General features: G+C 32.1%; 3 protein-coding genes across 8 annotated transcripts; all 3 read right to left on the reverse strand.

Annotated features, from left to right (window-relative positions):
* Positions 1–333: 333 nt before the first annotated feature.
* Positions 334–4,760, reverse strand: LOC101264595 (protein DETOXIFICATION 49). Its single transcript, XM_004234307.5, has one exon. It carries the CDS (start codon positions 2,109–2,111, stop codon positions 528–530), a length of 1,584 nt encoding a protein of 527 aa, XP_004234355.1. The 5' UTR covers positions 2,112–4,760; the 3' UTR covers positions 334–527.
* Positions 4,761–10,374: 5,614 nt separating this feature from the next.
* Positions 10,375–15,294, reverse strand: LOC101264097 (serine/arginine-rich splicing factor RS31). Of its 6 annotated transcripts, XM_069296254.1 has the most exons (8): positions 15,148–15,206; positions 13,612–13,752; positions 12,803–13,145; positions 12,416–12,721; positions 12,075–12,187; positions 11,769–12,001; positions 10,993–11,661; positions 10,375–10,896 (listed from the first exon to the last, which is right to left on the reverse strand). In XM_069296254.1, the coding sequence occupies exons 5-7, from the start codon at positions 12,168–12,170 to the stop codon at positions 11,001–11,003; spliced, it is 990 nt and encodes a 329-aa protein (XP_069152355.1). In that variant the 5' UTR covers positions 12,171–12,187; positions 12,416–12,721; positions 12,803–13,145; positions 13,612–13,752; positions 15,148–15,206; the 3' UTR covers positions 10,375–10,896; positions 10,993–11,000. The 6 variants fall into 6 exon arrangements, with proteins under 6 accessions (XP_069152355.1, XP_010317570.1, XP_010317571.1 ...); XM_010319268.4 differs by having other exon boundaries at positions 12,803–13,752; positions 15,148–15,243; XM_010319269.4 differs by lacking the exon at positions 12,803–13,145 and having other exon boundaries at positions 15,148–15,209.
* A 2,917-nt stretch (positions 15,295–18,211) lies between these two features.
* Positions 18,212–23,756, reverse strand: LOC101264186 (two-component response regulator ARR14-like). The gene is made up of 8 exons (XM_026030262.2): positions 23,633–23,756; positions 22,287–22,439; positions 21,885–22,175; positions 21,667–21,743; positions 20,954–21,286; positions 20,773–20,874; positions 19,770–19,834; positions 18,212–18,272 (listed from the first exon to the last, which is right to left on the reverse strand). Exons 1-8 carry the CDS (start codon positions 23,754–23,756, stop codon positions 18,212–18,214), a joined length of 1,206 nt encoding a protein of 401 aa, XP_025886047.2.
* Between the last annotated feature and the right edge of the window lie 691 nt (positions 23,757–24,447).

Here is a 24,447-nt window from a genome sequence, read left to right on the forward strand (position 1 = left end):
AACTATACGGGTGTAGCTGCAAGGGTGTTAATATTAGTTTTAATTAAAAGATTATAATTTTACACCATATAAATTGTTAATGTAACATTTTTTAACTCTCTTTGTTGTTTTGGCCAGCTAGGATTTTTTTAAAAAAATAATAATAACTGAATAAAGTTTATCCTAGCTATTCCATGCATGCAGGACAACATGAAACACACATAACTCATCTTGAAGGCATCTTCTTAATTTTTTTAAAATTGTATTTACCTTATTTAAATTTGTTATCTAAGCTAAATAATTTTTTTAAAAAAAGAGGGAACATGTGATAGTACAATGAGCAAATGAACAAAATTTGGTAGAGTAATAATTTTCTTAGCTAGAGTACAAACTGCACCTTTTCTTTCTTGCTGGTTTTTCCAGCTACAATCTTTTGTCATATCCTGTGATATTCCCAATTTGGACCTCACCAGAATTACCAAAAGAGTTTGCTTCACATGAATGCACCCCTCCCCCCTCTATACAGAAAAATTAAAGATATAAAATTGTTAACATAAAAAATTTTCATTGAGTTGCTTAGTACTACTACTAGTATTTCCTTGAGTTTGATCGATAATGATGGTTCCTGTTAGTTGTTTGGCTCTGAGTGTTTCGAATTCCCAATCTGTATGAAGCAGAACAAGCAGCATAGTTACCATACAAGACGCTTGTGCGGCCAACAGTCCGAGCCATAATCCTTGAAAATCAAATCCCATATAAAAACTTAGCCCCACTGCCACTGGCATCCCAACGATATAAAAGCATCCTAAATTTATATTTGCCCCAACTTTAGGCCTTGCTGTTCCTCTCAAAACCCCACAGCCAGTTGTTTGTGGGCAGTTTCCCAATTCACAAAGCCCAATAATTGGTAAAACAAGTGATGTTAACGCTAATATCTCTTTGTCATTAGTAAACATCTTGGCCCAAACGTTTCTCACCGTCACAGCGAAAAATAGAGCTGTAACACCCAAAATGAAGCTGCAACCAAGGCCTACAATGGCAGCTACCTTCGCTTTACCTGCTCTCATGGCTCCAACCTCATTACCAACTCTTGTTGATACACTGAAACTGAGAGAGGATGGAAAAATGTAAATCAACGAAGTCGTTTGAATCAAAATGCCCATTGAAGCAACCGTTGCTTTCGGGTTAATCAACAACCCACAGAGCAAAATCATGATCTCATACCACCACCATTCAAGACATACTGAAATGCAGCTTGGGATGGCTAAATTCAAAAGGGATTTCCATCCTTTAACACACTCCATTGACAATTTCTCCCATGTCTTTTTGTAAACACCAGAAACAAGAATATATACGATCAACGAACCTACTAGATTAAAATTAGTCAAAACCCCACTCATAGCAACTCCTCTAACCCCCAAATTAAGCTTAATAACAAGAAGAAAATTTATGGGTATATGCAGGAGAATGGCGAAAACCGCACAACAAGTCAGAGGCAGAGTAATCGATTGAGTTCTGAGGTAAATACGCAAGGGATGAAGTAAAGATTGGGCGAATAAATCAGGAAGAGAATAGAACAAATAAGATTGTGCTTCGGTTGCAATATCTTCATCTTGACCACAATAAAGCAGAATCGTCTTCATATTAACCCAAAACAGAGCAATTGGGAATGAAATTAATAAAAGCAAAAGAACAGTTCTCTGTAAAGTAAGCCCAAGAAGATTATACTTTTGGGCACCAAAAGCTTGTCCACAAATTGGTTCCATCCCCATAGCTAAACCAGACAAAATTGAATACCCAGTAATGTTAGCAAACCCAATTGCAAGAGATCCACCAGCAAGAGCCAAACCCCCAAGACGGCCAAGAAACAGCATAGAGATCATAGAACGAGAGTAAAGCAAAAGTCCTGTAAGGATCATTGGAAAAGCGATATTAGCTATGGATTTAGCTTCATTGAATACAAGAGAAGTTATTTTCTTGTTGGTTATGTGGGGGTAAGTGTCGTTTGTTGGGCTTTTAGTTATCAAAGGGGTAGACATGTCGGATTCTTCAGGGACTTTAATGGTGGTGAAATTTTTTTCTGCATATGCTTCGCATTTGCAGGTGAATGGCGGACTTGTCGGCTTACACATTTTTTTTTTCTGTTAATATAATTAAAAGAGAAAGCAAAGAGATAATAGAGTTTTATAACGAACGAGGAAGAAGTTTTTGTGCACATTTAAAGGCCAACAAGTGATGGGGTTTATATAAGGACAGATTTTCGAAACTTTTACCAGCCTACAACATTATAAACAGTGGAATGCCAATTTTGTTTCAACTAAGTTTTTAGGGGCGGAACCTTTTTTATTTATTTGGCATATTTGTCCTTTTTAACACAAATGTTCAACTTTCTATAAAAAATTTCAATAAATTATACAAACTTATTTTATGACGACTAGTTCTGTTATAGTAGTATACTAACGCACGAGTGTGTTGTAGAATTATCTAACAGGGAAGCCAAAAACTGCAAAGAGATGATAGACAAGTCATAAGCAGAGACAATTGATGAAACAACTTTTTGGACATATAGATAAGGACCCAAAACCGGCCATAAATAAAAAGGCCCGTTAAAGGGCCCAAAAAAACATGTACTGTTCTTAGAGGCGGAATTATAAAGTAAATTACGGTGCACTTATATTCTAAAAATTCTAAATCCGATCACGTGAATAAGACGAAGGATCAATTGGTAAGCGAATCAAGTATTTGCCAGCCATAATATTATTTTTTGGTGCGGTGCGGCTCGCCGAAAGTCCAAGACTACTGATCTCCACTTATCTGTTTATTACTTTTTTTTTTTCTCTTTTAATTTATGTCCAACACGCTTAACCATCGGTTTAATTACTTGTTTTCATTTTTTTTGTCAGCTAATTGATCACTGATCAGCGTTTTTGTGATGTTACTTCCTCGTTCCACACTCTTTTAACAACTTGATCAAATGAAACATATCAAGTGTGTGTTTAAATTGGCTTATTTTAAGTATTTTTAAGTTATATAATTATTAAGTATTTTTACAATATTTGAATAAAAGAAAAGAAGTATTGTCAAGTACTAAGTTCAAAGAATTTTTTTTAATATAAATTTGGACTTTTAACTTTTGGTTTTTGCATATAACTTTACTTAACAACTTGATTAGAAATTGAAAAAACAGAATGAAAGGGATAGCACACTTTTCAATTCCATATTTCCTTTTATATTTGTTCCTATTTACTTATTCATTTCAACAAATCAAGAAAGGACAACAATTTATTTCCTAATATGTCTTAATTTAATTCTAGAAAATTTCTAGTACTATTAAGTTGTAATGCATGTTTTTTGGAACTAGAAAATATATTTATTATACTTGGAGAGTTGCACAATCTTTTAAGTTAAGGATAAACCTGTAACGAACTTATAATAATAATTGGTGTATTAATATGTGTGTCACTTTTAAAATAGACAACTAAATAGGGACAGAGGAAATAATCATTTGTACAAATTAAAAGAATAAGACACAATGTTATAATTTTTTGTGTTACAATTTTTTGTTTGGGATACTAAGAAATATTTAATCGCTATTCTTTTTAATTAATACAGTAAATTAGTTTATATACGATAACTTACTGATCATGTTATTTAAACAAGTTCGATGAAACAAGCTCGATTTAAAGGACTATAACAACGAAAAAAATTGATCACTAATCTCCCTTTATAAAGTTACTATTTCATTTTCACTCTTAAGTATAGTTTAACTCCCACCAAAGGTCTTTTAAGCTTTTAGCTTACCTCTTCCAACATTCACAACCCATCAATGGTAGTCATCTTTGTTCAAATAATGTTAGTTGACACTCAACTGCTAGAAAATTACATTACATAAGTCGGTCAAAAGATTATGAATATACATCGAATTCCTCTTGGCTTATTCATGGTTTACTTTTATTTATTTTTTATATATATGACTTTCTTAATAAAAATTTCAATACGGTTACTAGGAACGGAATCAAAGGGATGAAGACGGTTTATATATATATATACGCCTCTTGAGCAAAAAATTACATGACTTCCATCACTAAAATTATAGACAGGTGGATCTAAAATGTCGAGATAGTTTTCATCTGAACCCCCTCGATAATCATCTAAATACTAAATTATCAATTGACTCTGTAATTTAACGATTTAAAATTCAAATTTTAAACACTAACTTTTTTATCTTTTTTACACCTTTAAAAATGAAAATCGTGAATCCACGACCGTCGACTTCTATTTTATGCATGGTCCAAATGATGGCGCTGTTGGTCGTATGGAATGGAATGAAAGTCTAAATAAGAAAAGATAGAAAGTCAGCACTGAGAATCTAGAAAGAGAATTTGTATTAGCAGTCCTCCTTCCACACTGTACGCCAGCCGTCATCTTATTTATTAACACAACAAAAAATGTTGATTGATCACTTCTACTTATTAATTAATAATAATAATAATTCTTGCCCTTTTTTTTTAACTTTTTATATATAACAATTTTTTAATATATTTTTTCAAACAACTGTTTTCTGGTACACTGAAACTAACTCTTCTTTCCATTAAAATAATGTTAATTTTTAATTTACATATACTAATTCCCTTTTTTTTAAAAAAAAATGCTTTTGCATATTCAGTGGTCACTATTAACGGAGTTTTGTGACCAATGCGAGTGTTAGTGCCCTGGTCACACGGGCAAAAATAAAAACCAGTAGAAAAATTAGTGGGGTACACACAGAAAATTAAAAAAAATAAAATAAAATCAAAACGTGTGGAATTTTCTCATATATTAACAAAAAGAAAGTGGGGTTACTTTTATATAAGTAAATCATTTAGACGTTTGTTCATAAAACTATTATGAGTTCACATTGAAATTTAAAAAAAAAAAGAAAAGAATTTTTGCATTTCATATGTTTTAGTCGACATGCTTTTGATAAGCCATGACACATATTTTATGATGTCATAAAGTTGTGTTCAAATTTCGTACACAGAAACTTGAACATTTAAAATATTATTACTCCACGTTTTCCCCACATTTTGTACTATTCACCAAAACATAAAAATGTTGACGATGAAATTTTATCCCTACTAAAAAAAAGTAATATTAGCTATGGATTTCATAGTTAATTCATTATATTTTATCCGTAGCTAATATAATTTTTTGCACTAATGCATCATTAATTAAGGTTATCAACAAATTATACTATTTAGCTATAATATTTATCTATTGCGAAATACAATTTTTTAAAATAGGATATTGCAAGCCGCAATTTATTTCCTTACCGTCGGTCAAAGTTATTAGATATTGTTGATTCAATATATGTGTCATATTTATTATATTCAGCAATATTAGTTTTATATGTTGTTTTAGAATAAACGATGTTTACCGTATTGAAAGATATTTTTGATTTTTGAAATTTTTCTTATCCCTATTTCTGTAAGTAAATAATTTAAAAAAATTACACTAATTTAATATATGTTACTGAATATAAATATAATTTAATAAAAACACTATTCTCCTCATCGACAAATTGAAATCGAATAAATAGTTACAATTTTAGAAAGGGAAAAGGGTCTGATATACCTCTCAACTTTGTCATTTGGAGCTGATATACCCCTCGTTATAAAAGTGGCTCGTATATGCCCTTACCGTTATACAAATGGCTCACATATACCCCTGCCGTTACAAAATGGCTCACATATATCCTTCATTTAACGGATTTTAAAAAATTAGTTTTAAATTTATATTTATTACTTTTAATTTTTTTTTAAAAAAATTATTTAGGGGTATATATGATTCTTTCAAGGTATATTTTAATTTTTTTCATACATAAATTATTTTTTGACTTCTTTTATTATAATTATTTGAATTTCTTATTCTTATTTTGTTTTTTCTTTCATTCCTTATTTCAAGAATAAAAAATTAAACTATTTTTTTTGTGTGTATTGTAATTTAATTTCGTATTCGAAGAAAAATTTGATCATCTACAATTAGTTTTACAAGAATATTAGTGAAACAAAAATAAATTTGATTATCAAAATAATAATTATAAATTAGTCATTGAAACAAAAAAAGTCAAAAAAATATGTGACGAGGATTAAATTTACTCATATTGGATTATATTTTTTAGAAAAAAAAATAAAAATTTAGATTAAAATTATTTTTTTTTCATTTCCGTTAGAGGAAAAGGGTATATGTGAGTCGTTTGTTTACAAATAGGAGTATATATGAGTCACTTTCATAACAAGGGGTATATCAGCTCTAAATGACAAAGTTGAGGGGTATATCAGACCCTTTTCTCTTTTAGAAATGAAAAGATTTCTTAAAAGAGTTCAAGCAACGAAAGAAACACCTAGTATAAATAAAACGAAATAATACTAAACAGCGTATATAATTTTAATTATTTATAATATTTTCTTATTAAAAATATGACGCATTAACTTGACTGAAACAAAAGGAGTAATACTAATGATGGAGAAACAGAAAAGGGAAAAACGGAATCCATTAAAAGCCCAACCAAATTCTAGAAAATGAAGACTTGCAATATTATGTTCATAACTGACCTAATTAATTAATTAATTATATTGTGCATCATAATTCAACAAAATTCTATGATTCAAGTCAAATAATAAAGAGTATATCTATAATTATATTTCAAAAATTATCATACATGCTAAGGCAACCGCCCCACTAACTTGTAAGCATGCATTGTTTTGGACTTTAAAGAAAAGGTGAATCAAAAATTATCTTGACTTAGGTGTAAAATTTTCGATAGCTCATTGACTATGGTCTCAAACTTAATATTCCCATTAAAAAAGAAATGGATAACTTAGGTCATTTATGAATTCTCTTGCTCAAAGACAAGTGTAGCATTTTTTTTTGATAAAAAAGAAGAGATTTATTATGATTTAGATTTTTTTTTTTAGAAAAAAGATAAAGCTTATCTCTCCAACTCAATGTGATAACATTGCCACATCAAAAAGACAAAGCTGTGAAATAAAGAATCTCTCTATTTTCTTTTCTAAGTTCTAACCTCATCTCGTCGCTAAATCAACAGTTAAATTTTTTATCAAATATATATATATATATATTTTGGGAATCTAGTACTTGTTTAATTTTGTGCCTCTTTGATAAGATTTTGATTCCTCTTTGGGCACATAATAAAGGTATATTACATAAACATACTTTTTTATTTGGTACATTTATGTCATTTAATTTTTGGTGAGTATAATTAGATAATTAAATTTGCATAGAGTTAATCAAGTATGCACACACGTCCTACTTAGTGTCACACGTGGCAATTTGCATCCTATATGTACTATGCTACATAAGATGTGTGTGTCTACTTATTCGACTTTATAAATTATACATATTTAAATGTTTACTTATGCATGCCTAAAGTTAGAGGGCATAAATACTACTCTCTCCGTTTACAATGTGTAATTTGACTAATATAACTCTACTATACCAAGAATATCAAAAGGTTACATAACTTTTCAATTGAACAAAATGGAGTAGTTATTAAGGGCATAATTGAAAAAAAAAATAACTAATTATCTCTTGATTGTTTAAATTAACAATTAATTTTAGACATTTATTTTTAGCATACCTGCTAAACAATTACGGACGGAGGGGTAGTTGAGTTCAGATTAAAGGACATACATATGTAATTCGTTAGTAATAAAAAAATTCTTAAAATTTGAAATACTTTAAAAATTTATATTCTGAATCAGGATATTTGTATATTGAAAATGCTAATAACAAAACTGTGATAAATTGTTAACCTATTAAGAAGCAAAGTGTTAACACTACGAACACGTAATTTAAACACGCATTTTGTGCGCAAATTTAGTAGAAATGAATATCACGTGCAAGAAAACACGCATATCAAATTTTGGTTTATGTAATACTGTACCACACTTTAATTTCTCTTAATTTGAAACGAAGAAAAAACAATATTATAAATTTATAAGTATTCATATTCCTTGTGGAAATGACTAAGTCGTGGACTTAATTATAACAATGTCTATTCTTGTTGAATTCAAAGATATAATCGAACAATGACTCTGCTACTAAAATATAATCCACAGTTTATCTCATCAAAACATAGGCCAACAGAATTTAAGGATACTCGATTAATAAGTATTAATTGATCTCTTCCGAATATATATTACTATATATATTCTTTTTAGTTCATTTTAATTTAGCAAACATATTTCCTTTGTTAATTTGGTTTTTAAAAAAAGCATAACACAAATTTCTAAATTATTCACGAATGATTTGCTTCAAACTTCTCACTTGGTCAAATAAATAGTATGACATGTTTAATAATACAAAATTCAAAAAGTCTTGTACCCACGCACATATGTTACAACATGTACTTAAAATGAAAAGTTTCAAAAAATTATGTGTCTAGTCAAATAAATTCACATAAATTTGAACCAAGAAAAAGAGCAGTAATCAAATTTATAAGTCGCTTTATCTTGTTCACACACACAACAAACTTAGGAAACACTCCCAAAATCAACTAAGAATTTTTTTATTTTTTTGACTTAGCTTGTTCTTGTTTTAAACATGTATAAACGCCAAACTAGATTATGAAAAAAATCTTTTGAATTGTCGTTTCCGCAGATGGAGCCAATTGTTTTTTGTAATATGCATAGAATAAAACAAATATTTGGGTCTGAAACCAAAGACTGAGCTGCTAAATATATAAATTATTATTAGTCAAAAGTATTTGCATGGGTCGTGCATGCATAATTTTTGTCTCTTTTGAGAAATGTTTTAATTTTGTTAGCCGCATCCAACGGTTGATTGGTAGAATTGGAAAAATACTTTGGCATAATTTTAAAAAATCAATTTTAATTTGCAGCTGGAATACATAAAGCCTGGAATCTACTGGAAACAGTTGTTATTCTCTTTAGTTTATCAAGTACTATGTTTTTTTTCTTTCTTCCGTTTTAGGGCAATCAATAGTATAAAAAATGAAATTATGTCAAGCGTATAAGTTTAGTTGAGTAGTGGAAAGACTTGAGTCTTGATATTTACTTTTAAAAGACATGAAAAATTTTCCTGTTAAAGTTGGAGACTTAATTAACCGGACTTCATGAGCTTGGTTGATTTTTGAAATAGTATGACTTTAAACAAACATTAGATCTAACTGGAGATGCTAATGTTACCACATTTGCTTATTTTTTAGTTTTATTTTTTCCTTCTTTTTTTAGGGTAATGAATCATAATAGAAAGTGACTATTTTAGTGTTGTTTATTCCTAAATTAGTGGTTCATTGAGTTTGTAATTGAAGTTGAAGGGCATGTGAATTATAAAGATCAAATAGAATATTCTTAATTATTGATAAATAATTTGCTAATGATTTTTAATTAATTAATCGTTAGTGCGTACGCTCCTGGTCTAGTCATTCTAGTACTGAACAGTATTATATAGACTGTTAAGCTAGACTTTGATTGTCACCTCGTGATATGTCTGTCTAAATGTCAAAATTGGATGTTGATCCATTCAAGTGGGACTTGCAATATACTTGTAAAGACGGAGAATTCACAACTATTTTTAACTAATATGGGAATAGGAACAAGATTTAGTTTCACCCAAATTTGAGTAATAAGTAAGAGATGCCAAAATATATCTCATTAGGTGCGATCGATTAATAGCGAAGACAACTCCATATTTATATATATAGTTAGTTAGTTAGTTGTACAAAGTGGCCCTGGTGATGGCTAATATGCAAGCAAAGTACATGGCTCCTGGAATGTCCTTGTCTTTAAAACAAGAGGAGAATTATTAGTACCATAAATGAAAATTATTTGATGGGGGCCATTCTTATCTTATCATCACTCTTTCATATCAAGTTACTTAATAATGGAGTTACAGTCAAACCTTGCTTCATATATTCCAACAAACCACGCTCCTCCTTATTCTCCAACTACCCTAAAGGTAGGGTAATTTAAAACCCACAAATATAACATCCAAAAACATCCAACAAGTAACACTAGCAATTATGTAAAAAATAGTTAGCAACTCGGTACTGTTTTTTCTTTCTTGTCTGAATTAACTAACTTTGCTAGTGTTATAAACAAAGTAGGCTCCTCTACATGTAACTGACAACCACTAGAACGAGTTATAATAATATATCTACCTACAATACAATAACAAAACTCACTATTGCAAACTCTAAAAATTGTCCTGTAGTATATTAACTCATACTTAATCAATATTAAAGATTAGTTTACTAATTCCACCGGATACTTTGACATCTCCCACCAACACCAGATACCTAACAACTACTTCATTGACCACTAGGCCACATACTTGAGTGCACAATACATTGATCATCACATTGACACAAAATTTGTCGCTGAAGCCAAGGAAAGAATTGATATGGCCCCCAAGTCTTACCAGATCAGTATCAAATGGAAAAGAGTGTACCAGGTAAACAACACAGATACACGGTAGCAGTTCTAAATCACTTCCACCAGCAAAAACTATATATGGCCCATGTCTTACCAGATCAGTATCAAATGGAAAAGGGTGTATCAAGTAAACACACAGATACACGCTATCAGTTCTAAATCACTTCCACGGCCCATGTCTTATCCAGATCAGTATCCAATGGAAAAGGGTGTATCAAGTAAACAACACAGATACACGGTACCAGTTCTAAATCACTTCCAAGAGCAAAAACCATCTCCCAAGGTATATTACATTGGTTCTAAAACCCACATGCTACGTACTTTGATATTCCAAGCAACTTCAAGGTGTAATTCTACAGCACCACTTTCAACATAACCATCCTACAGATATTACTTCCAAGTATAAAAACAGCTTCAAGCAAATCAGGAGCGCGATCTTTCCCGAGCTGGAGGCGAACGACTGCATCAATGACATCAAAAATGAGAACAGGCAACAGAGCACAGAGATACCAAAAGAAAGGCAGACAAAAGGAAAGTAAACTAGTGAGGTGCAAACCTCCTGCATCACTCTGAACTTCCCCTACCATCACGTACAGGACTTCCTACTGGTTCAGGTTTAGGACCTGGGCTGCTGCCACGATTATGACCATCCGGGCTATATTTATCTCTCCTCTCCCTCTGAGCACTAGGACTGGGTCCATCACCATAACCAGGACTTATGTTCAGTGGACTGCTCATAAGACCATTTCCTGGACCTGTTCTTTCCCTACGAGGGCTAGGGCTACGAACATTCCCATGACCAGGATTTCTCTCCTTTCCTACAGCTGGACTATGGCCACGGCCATACTCAGAATTCCCTTCCCTGTGCTTAGGACTTCGACTAGGGCCACGACCATAGTCAGGACTTAGCTGATCTCTACCACGACCAAAGTCAGAATTTGGCCGATCTCTACCGCGATCGAAGTCAGAAATAGGCCTATCTCGACCACGACCATAGTCTGGACTTGGCCGATCTCGACCACGACCATAGTCTGGACTAGGCCGATCTCGGCCACGACCATAGTCTGGACTCAGCCTATCTCTTCCACGTGGACTACGAGATCGACCACGGTCATAACCTCTTCTGGGTGATTGATTATAGGTTTTACCAGGACCATATCCATTTTTCCTATCATCATCATCTCTGATTGCATACTCCACAGTGATAACTCGGTCCATCAGCTTACTGCATTTAACCAAGTAATAAGCAGTCAAGTGAAGGCTCAGGTCAAACTAATGAGCAAATTTAGAAACTACATGCCCAATTACAACAAAAATTGAAAAGGCATATACCTCATATTTGTAGCATCCAGGGCTCTAGTGGCATCCTCCTGTGTCTCAAACTGAATAAATCCAAAATTTCTTCGGATCCTTATATTGAGTATTTTTCCATATGGATCAAAGTGCCTTTCCAGATCCCTTGTCCTAGTATTATATGGATCAAAATTTATGACAAACAAGGTCTTGGAAACTCTGAAGCTTGATGAAGATTTTTTAGAACCCTCAGGCTTCCTGCTCCGTTCTTCCTGCAGCACAGCGACCAAAACACAGCATTAACACACATGTGAAGAACGGAGAGCAGGCACAAAAATGGATTACCTTAGACCACTCAACACGAAGCCTCCGTCCCTTTCTGCCAAATTCTATTCGGTCAAGCCCCTGAATAGCATCCTTTGCATCTCTTTCATCATCCATATAAACAAAAGCAAAACCTGAAGTTTGATGCAAGAAATAAACTGAAGATTAAACAAAAACTCAGTTGGTGACAACAAGAACCCCCCAAAGAAGGATTCCACTAATCATAAATGCTCAACAAAAAAAAAAAAAAGAAAGATAACTTTATCCAGTAAATGTGCAAACCATCTAGCTAGCATTTCATTGCATTACAATCACTCTTGTCAAATCGACAAACTTTGACACCATCAAAATCAGCAACAGACCTTCAATGGTGGATCTAAAGATGCCAGGGAAAGGTGGATGTCACATCATGGGATAATGTTAAAGAGTGCCTTCTCCATTTTAAACTGCAGCCTCAGCTTCGAGGTCGGAATTGTGACAAGTCTGAAAATGAAGGTGGGGCAAAATTCACGAGGAATGGAGGGCAATAGTGACTGAGAATAATATGTAATTGTGATGCCATGATGGATCAGAGAGCTCTTGTTGAAACAAGAAGAGAAACTTGTCACGGTCAGGACATGAAATAGACACCGTCCATCAGCAATGGGTATGGACATTGCAATGTTATCCTGCGCCAAAGAATCAGTTGAGTATGGGGGTCTACACTTAAAGAAATATACTTTTTCAGTAAACATATCCTACTACCCCACCAAAACTCAACAAAATTTCTGCTGTTGAGCCAAATAAAATTGACTGGATCTTCCATCCAACAAAGCCACCATGTAAAGATGGGAATGCAGCATCCACATCAAACCACTTTGCGGTCATTTGAGCACTGAAAACACAGAGCGGGCCAAGGGATGCAATAACCTTGTTCATATTTCATCACTCAATCGCTTTGCAACCATCAGCTTTATCGTTTCTTGCTATGCTGAGCATAGCAAGACAGGGACTTCACATAATCTGGCCCAGTTTTACCGGTAGTCAATAGTGGTGGGCTCCGTCTTACTCGGATTGATGAACAATTGGCAAAATAACACCTGGCCAGACCATCTGATGCAATAGTGCTTATTGCCCATAGTTAACAAGACACAAGGAATAAAGATTATACAGAAGAAAGAATCCGTTTATGTAAACAACTACCCTAGTAGATGAAATCAAACCCAGGTACCTACTGCAGGAAGAAACTCACCGGCAGTAACATGAGCATGTACTAAGAAATAAGAATTACATTTCCAACTTCTAAGATACACAAAAGAAAATAACAAGACCTTATTGGGGAGGCCTCACATACAAGTAGTTAACACCTAACAAGACAAGCAATTAATCAAAAGTACATATAAGTTTATATCAGAGATGGTACACCATGAATCCACGGGTTAGTGTCCGTAACAAGTTATCGCCACAACTTAAACTCGCCAACAGGGTCCATCATATTCAAAAAAGGAAAATTTACAGAACAAGGTTAGAAATAAGACAAGTGGCAATGAAAGAAAATTGACATGTGTTACAATCTTACCAGACTTCATATCCACCCTATCAACCTTCCCGTATCTTTTGAAAAGCCTTTCCAGCTCAGGCTGTCTGGTTTCAAACTCAAAGTTACCACAGAAAATTGGCCTCATCCTTCCTGAACAGAAGATGTCGGGGACTGCTAAACCTGAAAGGAGACAAGTAGATGTGTAAGGCTACAGATAATATGAAAAGAGCAGTTTCATCTAACTATATAACTAACGTGATATATTTTTTTTTTTGATAATGGTAACTATAACTAACGTGATTTATTGCAGCAGAAAAGTTGAGCATTTAACAGTTGTCCATGGATTGTGTTCAGAGTTAGCTTACACCCTTCCGTTTAGGCAATCCTAAAGTGAACATGCATCCTTCATGTGACTCCTCGAAAATGCAGTCAGGTGCGTGACAGATCCTTCAAACGCAGTGATTTTTGGAGGATCTGACATTGGTGCAACAACATTTTTGGAGAGTCTGAGCAACTTAGCATCCTTTAGAAAGGAGATGTGCTCCATTCATTAAGTTATCAGTTAGATCATGTTAGCTACACCTAAAACAGTTTGTACATAAACTGTTATACGATCGATCCTTTTACAATGTAAAAAATCAGTGGCTTTAGATTATTCACGAATTGGAATCAAACTCCGATCTCCTGGGAGGATTATTTGACCCTTTGCCTGTGGCACCAGGCAAGCACCCTTTTTACAATAAAAATTACTAACTTAGAATAAAGTCATCTTAAAATGATCTCAATTCCAAGTCAAAAACCTATAACTCGTACCAAATCTAATAGGCACCTAGTATTCTCCTAAATATCTGAAACTCGCCATCTCAAAAGTTTTATATGTCAAACGAATTATCCTAAAATTTCTTCTTAATTCCATTTTCTAATAACAGTAGTATTTGGTCCACCTTGCACAGACCTTGGTATTTCACGGGATACCTGCACGATCCCACAATCCCACCAGGGCATGTACGTTGTAACTTCTTCAACCAAGAATTAGTCAAATGACAAGAAATCACTTACTTTCTGTCTCTATCTAGAATTTCTATTTGTATTCTAACTTCATTAACCACTAGGTCACACCCTTTGTATGCCTTCTTAAGAAGATGGCACAACAATCCCTAATTTGGTTTAGCAAAAATTATCTCAACTCTTCAAAGAATAGACGAACATAGGTGAGTTCAAAACACACCCAATTTGAATGAGCAAGATTATAAGTTGTTTACACAAAAACCTAAATTTAGCAGTTAATATAAAAAATGCACACCACATGCAAAGTCACTACCTCCACAAAATAAAAGTTGCAAAACATCAATTCAACAACCGAATAGGATCTATACATATAATGTTTCAAGCAACTAAGAAATCAAAAAGTCACAAAATAAAAGTTGCAACAAATCAACTCTACCGTTATAAGATTTTAAAGAAATGAATTGACATTTTCGTTCGATGTATTAATGATTTCATTTCTCGAATAGTGAATTGAAGAAAAATGCAAATCAAATCAACAATCAGAAGAAGAAGATTGAATGTTTTTACCTTGTCTCGAAGAAACCCTAACTGCAACAGCAAAGCGGAGACGCGGAGGCCGAGGGAAAAATATCTTTGAAAAGTCAGGTTTTGTTATACTTTAGCGAAAATTACTCTTTCCAGTCCTCCACTTTTTCTTTTCTTTTCTAACTGCCACACCAATGAGTGAAATAATACTTTAGTCTATTATGTTATAGGTAAGTTGAAAATGGTCCTTTATGTAAACAATAATTTTGATTTTATAAGTTTGTCAAAAGTTAATATTTTTAGTTCTCATCGAGTATTCCTCTTAGATATTTGTTAGTATTGATGGGAATTTTGGAGGAAACAAACTAGCTAATAATAGTATTTTACCGCTTAATTTCGATAAAGGAGTTAAAGTTTTATATATTGTTACTGTTAGACAATCTCTCTTTATCGTACAAAATCTCCATAATTCTAATTAATTTTCTGGTGCACGTATCAAGAATTCCATACTCTAGTTCATAATTGTTGGTCTAATAGAAACCTCATGCAAGCCAATCAAAAACTCCGAGAAACTCTTCAGATTTGGAGTAAACTTTCATTTGGTGATGTTAGAAAAAAGAAGTCTTAATATTTTAGCTCGTCTAGTAGGAATCCGAAAATCCCCAAACTTCCCCATCCTTAAGAATTTTGATCATACTCTTAGAATTGAGTATAATAATATTCTGAAAATCGAAGAAGATTATTGAAAGATTAATTGGCTAAATGAGGAATATAATAACACGCGCTTCTTCTATTGGGACTCTTATACTTATCATATTAGGACTCTTAGGATTGTCTAGTGTATTGATGTATAACTAGGACTTGTAGTATATCTCAGATTCCTATATCCTTGTTATAAATATATGTAATGCAGGCTCTTGATATTAATGAGCTATATATTTATTTGTATAGCCCAAATCTAGCCCACGCTATTTATTTATTTATTTTTGTCTCTTCCTTGTTTTCGTTTCAGGCATGGCTACTCAGCCTCTTTCTAGCTCAGTTTACCTCTCTTTTGATTTCTCATAATTTACTTGGATTTGTTGATGGCTCTATTAAACCTCCAAGTCCATTTATTTATGATTATTTTGGGAATCAGCAGCCTAATCCCAACTACCGCTCATGGTTGCGAGTAGATCAAATTGTCAGATCATGGAGTTTTGCTACCTTATCACGAGAGGTTCTTGTTGATGTCCATCTTTTACCCCGTCTCATAATATTTGGCTATCTTTAAATCGTCGTTACATGTATGCTAGTCAAGCAAAATCACTTGACTTGAAACGACAATTCACCACCCTACGTAAAACAAACTCTACATCTATTGATTAATATCCTGATATTGCCTATGCAGTTAATATTGTTTCTCAGTTTATGCATGCTCCACGAACTACTCACTTGCACTGTGTCAAGTGTATTTTTAGATATTTGCATGGTACACCGACGCATGGTTTATTTCTGCGTGCCTCTTCATCCAATTTTATTGTCCAATTTTATTGTCACGGCCTATTCCGGTGTTGATTGGGTTGATTATCCTGATACTCGCCGATCTACGATGGGCTATGCGGTGTTCTTGAGATCAAATCTCATATCTTGGCGTGCAAAGAAGCAACTAACTGTTTCTAAGTCATCTACATAGGTCGAATACAGAGCAATTGCTTATACATTTGCTAATTACTTGGATTCGTCATCTTCTTTGTGAGCTTGGAATATATCTTCGTCAACCAATTCGTGTATTTTATGACAATATCAATTCAACATATATGTATCGCAATTCAGTGTTCCACGATCGTTCCAAGCATATTGATGTTGACTTTCATTATGTTAGTGACAAAGTATCTCAAGGGGATCTTCTTGTTAAATATGTTTGACGCGATATAATTGGCCCTTCGGTTACAAAGTTTATTCATGATTGTTTTAATAATCTTGATATTCCCTCCACCATCAAACAAAACTATTTGTGTCTAATTCCTAAAACCCCTAATTCTAATAAACTCCATAACTTTAGACCTATAGGTTTTTGCAATACTATCTATAAAATTATTTCATCGTATTTCGGTTAAAACCTAATCTCCAACAAATAATTGCCCCCTTTCAATCTAGTCTTTTAAAGGGAAGACGGCCTGTTGATAATAATATTGTTATCAAAGAAATTATGAACAATTTTAAAATTATAATTTCGAAATAGGTAACTTTATGCTCAAATTAGATCTTGAAAAAGTATTCGATAAACTCAAATGACTTTTTATCTACACAGCTTTTGTTTATTTAAGCTTCCCCAAAAATATTGAAACTTATTATGTCTTGTATATCATCACCCCCTATGGCTATTTTTAATCAATGGTACAAAAACTGATTTCTTTGACTCTACCAAAGGTATTCGCCAAGGGGATCCTCTATCCCCATATATTTTTATTCTATGTATGGAAATGCTCTCAACTATATTAATTATCAAGTTGATATATGTCTTTCGACCCCCATATATAAAAATCTCAACTCGAGGTCCTAAATTCTCCCCATTTTTTGTGCTAATGATCTTGCTCTAAGGGACAAAGCTAACAAAACCTTTATCACCTCTATGGCCAAGAGTTATTGACCTCTTCTATCAACTATCACGCCAAACTATTAATAAAGTAAAATATAAAATCATCCATTCCTCAAAATGTAAGGCCAGTACCATTTTTCAACTCATCACTACCTTCGGCAAATAGCTTGCACCAAATGTAACCGCTACCTAAGCTACATATATAAAAAGTTCAATAATTGATTGAAGTACCATATCCATAATATAAAAATCAAACTTGTTTTTTTTGTTATGTAACGGAAAAGTCTACCATTGCATACTAGTAAATAAATCTCCATTGGATATTAATTTTAAATTCCCTTTGTCTTCTGACCACCATAATCCAAGCTCGACAAAAGAGTTGATTGACAAAAATTGTTAAGCTTTCCTTGCTAAAATAAATTAAAAAGAAATGTGTAAGCAGAAACTTTCAAAATACATTTTCTATGATCAAATATTAATATAAATATATGAAAAATTACCTCTGATTCTGAATTTTGGGGGAAATTATATATCAGGATGAGGTGATTTTTCTTTTGCATTAATCAATATCTCCGTAATGTTCTTCCTGCACATTGAAGATAAAAATAGTTCCAAAAAGAGATAGTAGCATCAGTTTTAGGGCGATGATTTGCTACATATGGCAAAATATTTCAACAAGTGTACAGCCTGAGTTAAATATGTCAAAGGGTATACATGTTGATAGACAGTGGCGGAGTTAGAAATTTCATCAAGGGTATTCAATCTTTAAAGAGTCGATATACTTTTTAGCATAGTGAGCACACAAAACATTTTTTTTTAGCGATGAGTAGGTGCACAAAAGTTTCTGTGTTTTTTTTTTCTTGTTGAAAAAGAGATTTTTTAGTAGGTTCATAAAAATTTATGTGTTTTTTTGTTTAAAAAGAGATTTGTATTAAAAAAGCTAGTCGAAATGAAACCCCAAACCTCCATGAGATAAATGACTACACCAACTACTAAACTAACCGGCTTTGTTATGTCAAAGAGTGTTCAATTAATTATATATCCAGATATTAGATTATATTTTAGCTATATATCCGATATAATTTTTCGACGAAGGGTGTTCAGCTGATCACCCTTAATAGGGTTAGATCCGCCCCTGAAAGACACTAAAAAAGCACTTTGATGTCAGTTTTTAATTTCAAAAATATGTAATTAGATGTTTGTTTTCTTGGGATCTAGTGATTTGAAGTACGCTTCCTAAAAGGGGTTGAAACACTAGAGGCTCTTTAGGTTGTAATTCTATTAACTATGTTTTCATAAGTTATGATATAATTATATATTTTATTATTGAATTATTGTACACAACAAAGAATTAACCTTTAAAATAAAAATAATTTGTATTCTATAAAAATATAAGAAATAATTAAATTAAAAATTAACATGTCAAGTTAATAGAAAATTCTTCTCTTTAAAATATATAACCATCTCGACTATTTAACTATGTGAGGAAAAGTGAATAAAAAGAAACATATAATGCAAAGAAAAATGAAAGTATGTGTACAATTTTTTTAAAAATTCGTCTAACTCTACATGTTATATTTTAGAGTACATATATTAAATATAGTTATATGAAAAATTACCTCAAGTGACACCACGGTAAACATTTTGAAACTCGAACGATTTTTCTTTTAAAGTGATATCATCGTAAATATTTTGCTACACAAAAAATAAGAAAACATAATGTCACGCTCCGAGCCTATATCTTGGGTGTGGTCAACATTCAAAGACCATTACTTTTTAGTGGACCCTTAGCCTGACTTACTTAACTCAACAGAAGATAATATACATAGTTATGTAATGATCAATAACTCAACTAATTGATAAAACTGATAATGTTTTAAAGATTAAACATTCAACTGGCCAAAAATGGCAATCCAAGTCTTAACAAATAGAAAGAAAATGAAAAGACTAAAGGATTAAAATCTAATTGTCTATCTATGAAGCCTCTAAAACTGAGATGGATGTTGGGACAGACCCCACAACATCCTAATAAAGAACATACTGAAAGCAATAAAAGGAGCCCCCGAAATGCAAGGAGGCTCACCAATTGACTCTGGAGTGCTCAACTTGATCACCAGTGCGCTGGGTATCGATCCTCGTTACCTGCGTCTGCATCATGATACGATGTAGGCCAACTGACATCAGCATACTGAAAATACGAGTATGTGAGTTGGAAAGCTAAAACAACTTAAGCTTGAAGTAAGTAAGAAGGAACATTTACGTTGGCTCTTCTCAACTCATGAATAACATAACTCAATATAACTAACTCATTTCAATATAGAGAATTTTAAGAACAAGTGCAATATACATAAAAGTTGTTTGAAAACATGTTGTAAACTCTAAATGTATACAAGGATACAATTAACTCTGAGATGTATGTAAAAATACAACTAAACTGATGTATATATATAAATACATTTTAACTTTTGTGTGAGTTTCTCTAACCGGCAACCATCACTTAAAAGATATAGTAATGATACATCAATCTGCCTCACGCTGCCATCGCATTCTATTACCGGCCAAATTAAGGTGTAAGACCTGAACTGCCTAATGGATCCACTAGACTAGTGTGAAAATGATTCATCTAAAAAGTATTATCCCTTTCTATCCATGATGGCTACATGATTTTATGGAGATGTGAGTTAAAATATATAGACATCTTCACTCATTAACTGAAGGGGCGGTAATAAAAAATAACATAACAATAAAAATGATACTCCCTCAATTTCACAAAGAATGGTCTAATTTGACTTGACATGGAGTTAAATAAAAAAGATTTTTGATCACGTGGTTCTAATTTAAAGTTATGTCAAATGTACAAAATTGTGCTTTAATCTTGTGGCCTTAAACATCCTACGTGAAAATTTGTTACCAAAAGAAAGAAAGAGATCATTCTTTTGAAAACGGAGGGAGTACTAATTTGTCTCAGCTTGAACTTGCTTAAATTTGTAAAATTGCATATTTCTTTTTTTAAAAAAATGTAATGTATGATAAAATACAAGTATATAAGAACTTTGATTATCCTATAAGATATAACTTAAACTTGCCTGATCTAATGTGTGATCAACCCATGGAAAATAAGCTTGTTGGTATTGATTGTTGCCATCAACGAAGCTAAGATTTGTCCCCTCTTCTATATTATTGTTTTCCTACAAGATGTAAAATAAAATGTATACGAAAGATCATCAAAATAAATAAGACTAAGTGAAAGATCATATGTATATGTACCATGATAGAAGATTGAACATTGTTGGAAGCATTTGTTATCTGCATATTTGAATTCATAATAGAATAAAAATTATTTATCCTGTCACGATACTCTCGACTCAGATGATAACTCAACATGTCCGTGAATATCTTATCCTTTGGATCGCGCTGAAAAGGAGCAACAAGCTCATCATTATGAGCAGTCACAGAGTTTGAATTTTCTGTCATAAGTTGTTGAGTTGAGGTTGCAGCGAGCTGAATTGCTTTCCTTGCATTACCAATCCTTGATTTAGATATCGGCTTTCGACTAGTATCAATTGGAGCAGTGACTTTTTTCAAGTAAAGACGATATTTCTGCAAAATTTACAAGCACAAATTCAATAACTTAATTTTAATAATAATGCAACTGAATGCATTAAGTGAAATTTTATACAAGATTCATGTAACTTTTCAAATTAGTGATGACCTTGATGTGGTAAAACTACAAATTCCAAATTTTATGGGTTTTTTTCAAAAAATAAATACATTTTGATGATAAATAAAAATCAAGTTTATTTATGTTTTCTATTATGGTGAAAAACATGCATCTTCACAACTCTAAACAGAAGATGAAAAAGATCAAGAAATAATTAATTGGATCAAATATCTAAACCGTTTCTTCATATTTACGTTTATATATATATATATATATATATATATATAAATCATAATTGAGTTAATTAAAAGTAGTGAACCTGCAAGTGACTGGCCACATTTTCTCTAGTCAATTCAGGGATGTTCATAAGTTCTAAAATTCTCTTCGGATGAGCTCCTGCGAAACAAAATATAGATAACTGTTGAATGACTTGATAATATATTTTTGTTGTATAGAGACGTTGTTGAATGATTATATTATATATAAAACATAAACTCGAGTAACATATATATATATATATTTATTGAAAAGGCTTACTCTTCAAACCAAGTATTGTAATGGCTTCCAAGAATTTGTTGTGAAGGTACTCTGTCCAAACAAGCCTAGTCTTCTTTGGTGGTGTTATTAAATTTTCAGCAACAATTTCTTCATTAGTATTTTCTTGAACAATACCTTGTTTGCCTCTATTCTTCTTCTTCTTCCTTTGCATGATTGCATATTGCCATAACTCATGTACATCATTTTGTGATATGGGCTTCACCATTAAAAAAACAGCACCACTCTCAAATCCTTGTATAATTCCACACTCTGATTTATCGTCTGATATAACTGCTCATATTCAAACAATATAAAAAATTTAAGTTGTTGGAAATATCATGGGAAAAAAATTCCCCCAAAATATTTTATGTTTTTTAAGAATATAAAGAATTAGAAACTCACGAACAACGGGAATATTAAACCCATTAGTTATTTGTTGTTGAAGTTGAAGCCCGTTCATTACGGGCACGCGCACCTCTATGATCACCAGATCAAATGAGTTTTCATTGATTTGAAGGGTACTCAGAGCTTCATTTGCGTTCTTCACTGTCACAACTAAATTAAAAACCAATCAATTAATTATTTCAAATAAGCAAAGATTACTCGAAAAAGATAGAATGATTGATATTTCATACCCATATATATTGAAAAAGATTCCAAAATCATTTGAGGAAATGAAGAAATTAGATGAAGTGAACAATATTTACATATGCTAATTAAAGATTTAGGTAGATTGTGATTATCATAATGATTATGTTTTTAAGCATGATTGTACTTTACTTACATTATTATAATGTATCGGCTTTTGATTAAGTTTATGATCAATGAAGGATATATATAAGATGTGTTGTTTTATAGGTTTGACGAATTGATTTATTATAAATTGTTCTTAGATTGTTAAATTTCTTGTGTACATTTTGTTTTTAATCTGGCACATTTTTTGTCCGTATAAATGCATTTAATAAATTCTAAATCCGTTTTAAGAACTCATTCTATATATTAAAGGTAAAAATAAGTATTCACGATCAGCAGCAACAGAGTTAGGAAATTGACAAAAAAAAAATGTAAAATTTTCTTGTCAGTTATAGAGCATACAATTAAAAAACATTGAAATTAGCTATGAACTTCGTCGATAGTTAACTAAAATTTGTCGCTAAATAGGATCGGCTTGGGCCGTGTTCTCTAAAACCCGATTAATTAACTGGGCCAGATTCCCCTGCAACATACCCTTTCTCAGAACAAGATTCCGATTCTGATTTTGATTCCTCTTCTTCCCCCGTCCACCGGAACTGAGCGGCGATTTTTGTTGTTTAGCTATAGAATGTATCCATCGCTAAATCCTGTTTACTTAGTAGTATACGTAATTTCATGTGCATCGAACCTCCCTTTTCCTCACGTGGCTCCCACACATGTCTTGACGCGTACATCTTACTCCGTGACATGTAAAATATTTTTACCTTATGTCTCATCTCATGATGCACAAAATATCTCGTCTCCTTATATTTCTGTCTATCGAAACACTTAATTTATCACGATTCACAATTACCAAGTCTAAAATTCAAAAATTTAACATTTTTTTGGGTAATTTTTATACCATGTAAGATAAACCCAAGATGATTGAAAATCAAATTCAAAAAGCCCTTTAATTAATTCAGTAGAAGTCAATTTTGACTTGCAAAAATAGACCATACTTTATCAAGTAACACTCACAAAATTAGGAAAATGAAAAAGGGAAGTCAATTGAGTACCTTTGAAATTTTCCTTCTTGAGTAACTCAGAAGTAATGAGAAGGGAACTAGTATCATCATCCACCACCAAAATGCTTATTTTTTCTAAAAATTCATTGTCATAACACTCATTTTCTACCTCCATTGATGATCTCCCTCCAAAAGAAGAAATCATCAAAGTTTTAAAAAGTTCAATTTAGTTAAATCATAAAAATTGATTGTTGGTGTTTTAGATGTGTGTTCTTTTTTGTTTGTTAAACATACTATTTATAAAGAAAATATAATTAATGAGAACACTCCAATTTACTTCAATATAATCAGTTCAACAGCACTTAGATTTTCTAACCAAGTTTTGGCACTTTCTTTAAATAACTTTCTTTTTTTCCCCTTTTTTGCTATACTTGGTTACTAAGTTTTGTCACTTCCTTTAAGTAACTTGTTTTTTTTCCTTTTTTAGTATATATATATATACCTATTTATTTAGTAATTTTCCATAAAAAATCTACTTACATTTGCTTATCAAGTTTTGCCACTTCCTTTAAGTAACTTATTAATTTTTTTTCCTTTTTGATATATTTGCACAAAAATTTACTTACATTTGCTTACCAAGTTTTGGTACTTTCTTTAAGCGACTTAATTATCTTTTTGCCTTTTTTGCTCTAATAATTATAGTCAACTGACTATAAATTAAAGCTACAATAACTTACCATGACATAAGTTAAAATTAAAGCAATTTAATTATTTCTTTACCTTTTTTGTTCTAATAACTATAGTCAACTGACTAAAAATATAAGCTACAATAACTTACCATGACATAAGTTAAACTTAAATTAGTA

Source organism: Solanum lycopersicum, chromosome 3, assembly GCF_036512215.1.
Source record: "Solanum lycopersicum chromosome 3, SLM_r2.1".
NCBI lineage: Eukaryota > Viridiplantae > Streptophyta > Magnoliopsida > Solanales > Solanaceae > Solanum > Solanum lycopersicum.